The sequence below is a fragment of the Nicotiana attenuata genome, unplaced genomic scaffold (genome assembly GCF_001879085.1).
Source record: "Nicotiana attenuata strain UT unplaced genomic scaffold, NIATTr2, whole genome shotgun sequence".
Taxonomy (NCBI): domain Eukaryota; kingdom Viridiplantae; phylum Streptophyta; class Magnoliopsida; order Solanales; family Solanaceae; genus Nicotiana; species Nicotiana attenuata.
In genome coordinates this window covers 116,470-124,786 of record NW_017670682.1, presented here as the reverse complement: position 1 = coordinate 124,786, position 8,317 = coordinate 116,470, and the positions used below count along the sequence as shown (strand labels likewise).

The 8,317-nt window shown below is 40.8% G+C and overlaps 1 protein-coding gene across 1 annotated transcript; it reads right to left on the bottom strand.

The window, feature by feature from the left end:
- Nucleotides 1–2,313: 2,313 nt before the first annotated feature.
- On the bottom strand, nt 2,314–2,880 carry LOC109242243. Its single transcript, XM_019409096.1, has 2 exons — nt 2,560–2,880; nt 2,314–2,475 (listed from the first exon to the last, which is right to left on the bottom strand). Exons 1-2 carry the CDS (start codon nt 2,878–2,880, stop codon nt 2,314–2,316), a joined length of 483 nt encoding a protein of 160 aa, XP_019264641.1.
- Between the last annotated feature and the right edge of the window lie 5,437 nt (nt 2,881–8,317).

Sequence of the window (8,317 nt, the reverse complement as noted above, 5' to 3'; positions counted from 1 at the left end):
GGTTGCCATTGTAACATATTCAGCTTCTTTGTGTCCAAAGGCACCCCTAGATATTTGAAAGGTAGTTGCCCTTGAGTATGTCCCATATTTTGGCAGATTGTATCTATAGTTCTTCTCTCCATGCCTCCACAATATATGGCATTTTTATTCAGGTTTGCTTGCAATCCTGAAGCTCTTGAGAAAGTTGTGAAACACTCCTGTAATCTTTGGGTTGAGGATATGTCTCCTCTGACAAACAACAGCAAATCATCAGCATAGCTTAGGTGGGTGATATTTAATTTGCTACATCTAGGATGATATTTGAAACTTTTATCTTGGTGTAGCTCATTAAGAAGTCTGCTCAAATACTCCATAGCTATGGCAAACAAGGAAGGGGAGATTGGGTCTCCTTGTCTAAGTCCCTTGGCAGCATTAAATGGTTCTAGGGATTCTCCATTCAAGAGGATGGTGTAGTTGACAGTTTTCACACAAGACATTAACCACTTGATAAACTTTCCTGGGAAATTCAAACCTTCAAGCACCTGTTCTAGGTACACCCATTCAACAGAGTCGTAGACCTTCTGCAAATCCACTTTGATCATACATCTAGGAGAGATGTGTTTTCTGCCATATGATTTGACCAGCTCATGTGCAAGTATAATGTTATCCACAATCCTTCTACCTGGAATAAATCCTGACTGGGCTTCTGAAATGATACAGCTCATAACTTTTTGCATTCTCCCAGCAAGGATTTTTGCAATGAGTTTGTACAGAATGGTACAACAAGCAATGGGTCGATAGTCCCTCACAGTGTTAGGATTTGAAATCTTTGGAATAAGGGTTAAGGTGGTGCAATTAATAGCTCTAAACATGGTTCCAGATTCAAAGAAATCTCTAACAGCAGCACATACCTCAGGTTTAATGACTGGCCAAGCTTTTTTGAAAAAGGTGGCATTGAAACCATCTATCCCCGGAGCCTTGTGATCCCCTATTGAACCAAGAGCTTCAGAGATTTCAGCATCAGTAACCTTTGCACATAGCTCAACTTGCTGGCAGTGAGTCAGTTGGGGTCCCCTTTTCATCACCCTCATATTAACACCAGGTAGAGAAATTGCAGATGATCCCATCAATGCTTTGTAGAAGTCTGTGTCCTTAATTGCTGTAGGGTCTTTCAGTTTCACACCGGACAATGAAGTGATCTCCAGGATCTGTTTCTGTTGTTGTTTTTCTTTCATCACAGTTGAAAAATATCTTGTATTTGCATCACCTAGTCTAATCCATGTAGCTCTGGATTTTTGTTGCATCACACTTTCTTCAATCATAGACCATTTCTCCAATTGTTTTAAGCATAGCTTTTCTTGTTCAGCCAAATTATCAGAGTATCCATGTTGCATTTGTTTTTGAAGATCTATCAGCTCCATTCTAGCCTTTGTAATTTTCTCAGTAATCCCTTTGAACTCTTCATTGTTAAGCTTCTTGAATACTGGTTTCAACTGTTTCAGATTGGTCCATACATTCCTCATTTTCCCTCCTGTCTCACTTCTTTTCCACCCATCAACAACTATTTGTTTAAAGCTTCTATGTTCAGTCCAAACATTGAAAAATCTGAAGGGAATTTTCATGTTCTTCTTTGTGGCTCTGAGAGGAATCAGTATAGGTACATGGTCAGAAATAAGTGGCTCTCCAAATTCTACTGTCAAATGGCCATATTGCACCTCCATTCATCATTTGCTATAGCTCTGTCAATTCTACTACAAACTCTGTCTGCACCTTGTTGTTTATTTGTCCAGGTATAGTACTCTCCTCTCCAAGGTACTTCATTCAACAGTAGACTATTGCAGCAATTTGAGAAATCCTGCAACTCTGCCATAGTAATAGGTGAACCTTGTCTATCTTGCGGGTACAGGACAGCATTGAAGTCCCCACACAATAGCCAAGGTTCATTACTCCTAGGAGCAATCCTTTGAATCCCATCCCAAAGATCTTTCCTCTGTTCAATTGTGTTATACCCATAGATGGCTGTAAGTAGGCATTTGATTCCATTCTGCAGTCCATTGACCTGACAGTGTATGAATTGTGCATCTTCTTGAACAAGCTGTATGTCATACCATTTGGGATCCCATATGATCCATATTCTGCCATTCCTTGCTTCCTTGTAGTTTGATATTCTTTCCCAGTTAGGAGTAACTCTACTAGCAACATGTAATGCCTTATTCTGTTTAACTCTTGTTTCTATGATAGTAGCTAACTTTATATAATTACTTATGAGATACTGCTTTAACTCCTTCTGTTTGTACCTCTTATTTATGCCCCTAATATTCCAGAAAAGCCAGGTCATTGAGTAGGCTTATTTCCTCCTAAATCTGGAGGATTAGCTTTGATATTTCTCTGTTCCTCTTCAGTCAAACCTTGAAATCCATTTGCTGTTATAATGTCCACAGGGGTTTGTTGTGGTGCTGCTGCTTTTATACTTGAGCTTGATCCTCTTGCTTTAACCTGTATCTAACCTCCTTCATTACTAGATTGAATCACAGCTTTTCCTTTGTTTTGGTTGCCTGAATCTTCATTTTGTTCACTTACTGCAGGATCCTTCTGTTGTTGTTTAGGGATCCACTTTTGAACTACTCTTGGCCTTTTGTTCTTCTGATATTGCACTTGATTCCCTAGTTGTTTCTCCTTCACACAATCATGACCAATCTTCAAGCATTCAGCACAAAACTCTGGTTTCCATTCAAACTCAATGGGCTGTTGAAAGTGCCTACCAGACGGGTCTTTAACAGTTATTTCAGTAGGAAGCTTTTTTGTCACATTTACCTCAATTAAAATTCTAGCATATGACACTCTAGTTTGTTTGGTGGTACATTGATCAGCAAACAGGGGATTAACTAGAGTACTGGCCATCCTACTCAATGAGTTTATTCCCCAGCAGTTCATCGGAAGCTTAGGGAATTTCAACCATAGTGGAATCTCTGTTAGAAATTCAGCATTGAAGTCAAAATCCGGCGACTATTGCTTGAGAATCACAGGCTTACTATTAATGGTATAAAGTCCTCCATACAGAATTTCTTTTAGATCATCTAGGTTGAGGAATTTGACGATGTAATAGCCATCTTCATGCAAGTACAGATGTGGTTCAGCTACGTTATTCCAGTACTGGGAAATATATCGATACGTCTGATTGTAGCCTGGTGTTTCTCCAATTACATAAACAATTAGAGCCTTCTTCCATTTTTCCGTCTCATTTTCTACCTCCTCTTTATCTAAATTCACCACAAATTGACCATCCACTACCTCAGGAGCAATATATGATAATGTCATACCATTTTCTGTAGATCTATTCCCCGCAAATAATTTCACCCAGGAAGAACTAACCTTCTCCTCTGCAATTGGTTCAGTTCGAGGCTGAGTAGTCTCAATTGGATCAGTGCATGTATTGGTCTCTCTATTGATCATCTTCTCCACAGGGTTACTTGAATTTCTTTGAGTAATTGAAGGATTAGCACTTAGTTCGAGCTTTTTCAACAAACTTGTATGAGTACCACCATTTCCCCCTTCTAGAGATTTGGTCGTGAAAAATTGGCCCAGTTGGGGTTGTAATTGTTTGAGTGTTGCCGCATTCTATAGTATTAGCAATGACTGTAGCACTTACAGAGTTTCCAATTGTAACAAGCGGTGGATTTTTGAATAGTCTACCTCTCTTCTTTGCCATGGCTGCCAAGGTCGGTGCAGGTTAGCTTAACCTACGCCGAGAGCATAGCTAGTTAAAATCCGCATTCCCGAGGTCGTTTACCAATAAGTCAACTCTTGGTTGACTTTTCTAACTCTAAAGCTACTTTTAGAGACTAAGTGTCTCAAACCTTACCAAAACCATTTCGGATTCGATCCGACCAACCCGATACCACATAACACGGATAAACAAAGCATAAAGAAGCAGAAATAGGGAAAACGGAGCGGTAACTCATGAGATGACCGGCCGGGTCGTCACATCCTCCCCCTCTTAAACAAATGTTCGTCCTCGAACGTGCCCAGAGTTGTGTAACCTTACCGTGCATATACCCGGGGTTGATCCCACGTCACCCTATCTCATATAGGTCTGATAACACAATGTAACTGAAATTTCACAATCCAACCTAGCCCATAAATCTTAGAACCACATTTCCACTTCCGAAATCATCCACACTATCAGAATCTCACATCTATACTCTGAATAAGCCCAAACAAGCTGTAATAACCCATGCCTGCAGCCTCAGGTGCAATTACATAATATACCACATAACTCCGACACTTGTAGCGATAACTTTTAATCACATCGGCTGCACACAACAACCGAATACCGATAAAAAACCTCTTATCAACTAAAGTCTCATCCCAACACTTTCATATACTGCCAATGATAAATGAAACACGCAGTAAGCCATAACCATTTCTCAGATCAACCATTCATGACGCCACTTCTCCTTTGGCAAAGACCACAGTAAATTTCTGAGCCGAACCTCGATATTATCCTTCCAACATGCTGAAATCGAATCCGTTTGTATTCCTTAAAGATCCCAACGATCTCATCTAATCCAACACAACTACTCTGGCGACATGACACATCAATACAGACTAAAGCCACAAGTTATGCAATCCGCGCACCAATAAGCAACAATCCGAACATACTCAAATCTTGAAAATGACTTAAATGAAAAAGTTGTACCGAAGCTCACCAGTACCACCACACACAATGCTGAGACCCGTCACACATCATAGAAATAGAACACACGAATCTAACCCGCAGGATCATACCTCCACATAACTTCGCTGCAATGCGCGACCCTATCCAACCACTGGTTCACCTGAAACACCTCAAGTCACTATGCTCAAAATCGACAACCACGCGCAATTTGATTTCTATAACCAAAGAAAATCATCATAACCATGGCAAAGCAATTGACATAATATTACACAAACCCAAAAGGACACAACTGATACGCCATCCGCCGAGCAATATCCAATACTCCTCCCGCTCGAGCTGCACTGAGAGGCCTCAATAACACCGCACTATATGTGCCTATAACCAACAAATCCAAATGCCCTGCAATATGGAAAAGTAACTCATATATCTCCTCAGAACACTAATAGGCTCAATAACAATCGAATGACACATCCCTCAGCAATACAACTTGGAGCCAACCAAGTCGACTAAAGTTACAACACACATCCACATTGGCCTGACAACGGATCTCTTATCAAGGAAACCCTGAAGCTGCTCCCTCAACCCATTGGATTAATTTTTGTAGACTCTAAGATCATGAGATATGAGTTGATGGGTTTGATAGAAAATCATGAAATTATAGGTTTGGGTTGTTGATTGTTGATTATTGATTAAGTGTGTTTTTTATCTTATGGATGATGAAGAATGGTATTGATTATAGCAAATTGAGATTTTAGAATTTATCTATGAGTAAGATAATGGGTTGTTGGGTGTAGAAACAGCATTAATAAGGACTATGAAGCTTTATGCCAACAATAATTTGATAAAATACCTAAGTGACACTGGAGTTCTCAAAACAGGTTATGTTGTGGTTGTGGGTCGCGTGCATCGGCACTGTGTAGTGACTATCGGGGTTAGAGACCCGAGTGGATCATTTGCTACTTGTATGTTAGATTTTGATGTAATATTGGGTATAGACTGGTTGTCCTTTTGTCATGTTATTCTGGACTAGTGCGCTAAGGCGCTGATGTTGGCTATGCTGGCAATGCCACGGATTGAGTGGCGAGGTTCGACGGATTTTATGTTCGTAGTAGGGTGGTTTAATATTTCGAAGACCCAGCGGATGGCCGGGAAGGATTGTCTTTCTTATTTTGGCTTTTGTGATGGATGTCAGTGTAGAGACTCCTACCATTGATTCAGTTCCGGGGGTGAGGGACTTTTCGGATGTGTTCTTGTGGTCGGGCATGTCGCCGGGCAAGGTTGTTGATTTCGGTATTGATTTGATGGCGGGCACCGTATCGTATGGCACTGGCAGAGTTAAAGGAGTTGAGGGAGCAGCTTCAGGGTTTCCTTGATAAGAGATCCGTTGTCAGGCCAATGTGGATGTGTGTTGTAACTTTAGTCGACTTGGTTGGCTCCAAGTTGTATTGCTGAGGGATGTGTCATTCGATTGTTATTGAGCCTATTAGTGTTCTGAGGAGATATATGAGTTACTTTTCCATATTGCAGGGCATTTGGATTTGTTGGTTATAGGCACATATAGTGCGGTGTTATTGAGGCCTCTCAGTGCAGCTCGAGCGGGAGAGTATTGGATATTGCTCGGCGGATGGCGTATCAGTTGTGTCCTTTTGGGTTTGTGTAATATTATGTCAATTGCTTTGCCATGGTTATGATGATTTTCTTTGGTTATAGAAATCAAATTGCGCGTGGTTGTCGATTTTGAGCATAGTGACTTGAGGTGTTTCAGGTGAACCAGTGGTTGGATAGGGTCGCGCATTGCAGCGAAGTTATGTGGAGGTATGATCCTGCGGGTTAGATTCGTGTGTTCTATTTCTATGATGTGTGACGGGTCTCAGCATTGTGTGTGGGTGGTACTGGTGAGCTTCGGTACAACTTTTTCATTTAAGTCATTTTCAAGATTTGAGTATGTTCGGATTGTTGCTTATTGGTGCGCGGATTGCATAACTTGTGTGCTTTAGTCTGTATTGATGTGTCATGTCGCCAGAGTAGTTGTGTTGGATTAGATGAGATCGTTGGGATCTTTAAGGAATACAAACGGATTCGATTTCAGCATGTTGGAAGGATAATATCGAGGTTCGGCTCAGAAATTTACTGTGGTTCTTGCCAAAAGGAGAAGTGGCGTCATGAATGGTTGATCTGAGAAATGGTTATGGCTTACTGCGTTTTCATTTATCATTGCAGTATATGAAAGTGTTGGGATGAGACTTTAGTTGATAAAGAGGTTTTTATCGGTATTCGGTTGTTGTGTGCAGCCGATGTGATTAAAAGTTATCGCTACAAGTGTCGGAGTTATGTGGTATATTATGTAATTGCACCTGAGGCTGCAGGCATGGGTTATTACAGCTTGTTTGGGCTTATTCAGAGTATAGATGTGAGATCTGATAGTGTGGATGATTTCGGAAGTGGAAATGTGGTTCTAAGATTTATGGGCTAGGTTGGATTGTGAAATTTCAGTTACATTGTGTTATCAGACCTATATGAGATAGGGTGACGTGGGATCAACCCCGGGTATATGCACGGTAAGGTTACACAACTCTGGGCACGTTCGAGGACGAACATTTGTTAAGAGGGGAGGATGTGACGACCCGGCCGGTCATCTCATGAGTTACCGCTCCGTTTTCCCTATTTCTGCTTCTTTATGCTTTGTTTATCCGTGTTATGTGGTATCGGGTTGGTCGGATCGAATCCGAAATGGTTTTGGTAAGTTTGAGACACTTAGTCTCTAAAAGTAGCTTTAGAGTTAGAAAAGTCAACCAAGAGTTGACTTATTGGTAAACACCTCGGGAATGCGGATTTTAACTAGCTATGCTCTCGGCGTAGGTTAAGCTAACCTGCACCGACCTTGGCAGCCATGGCAAAGAAGAGAGGTAGACTATTCAAAAATCCACCGCTTGTTACAATTGGAAACTCTGTAAGTGCTACAGTCATTGCTAATACTATAGAATGCGGCAACACTCAAACAATTACAACCCCAACTGGGCCAATTTTTCACGACCAAATCTCTAGAAGGGGGAAATGGTGGTACTCATACAAGTTTGTTGAAAAAGCTCGAACTAAGTGCTAATCCTTCAATTACTCAAAAGAAATTCAAGTAACCCTGTGGAGAAGATGATCAATAAGAAGACCAATACATGCACTGATCCAATTGAGACTACTCAGCCTCGAACTGAACCAATTGCAGAGGAGAAGGTTAGTTCTTCCTGGGTGAAATTATTTGCGGGGAATAGATCTACAAGAAAATGTTATGACATTATTCATATATTGCTCCTGAGGTAGTGGATGGTCAATTTGTGGTGAATTTAGATAAAGAGGAGGAGAAAATGAGACGGGAAAAATGGAAGAAGCTCTAAATTGTTTATGTAATTGGAGAAACACCAGGCTACAATCAGACGTATCGATATATTTCCCAGTACTGGAATAACGTAGCTGAACCACATCTGTACTTGCATGAAGATGGCTATTACATCGTCAAATTCCTCAACCTAGATGATCTAAAAGAAATTCTGTATGGAGGACTTTATACCATTAATAGTAAGCCTGTGATTCTCAAGCAATAGTCGCCGGATTTTGACTTCAATGCTGAATTTCTAACAGAGATTCCACTATGGGTTGAAATCCTCT

Excerpts from the sequence above, each read along its gene's own strand:
- LOC109242243 (XM_019409096.1), bottom strand. The coding sequence starts at position 2,880 with ATGGCCAGTACTCTAGTTAATCCCCTGTTTGCTGATCAATGTACCACC. Across the intron at positions 2,476-2,559 it reads AACAACAGAAGGATCCTGCA|GTTAAAGCAAGAGGATCAAG; the intron begins GTAAGTGAACAA and ends GGTTAGATACAG.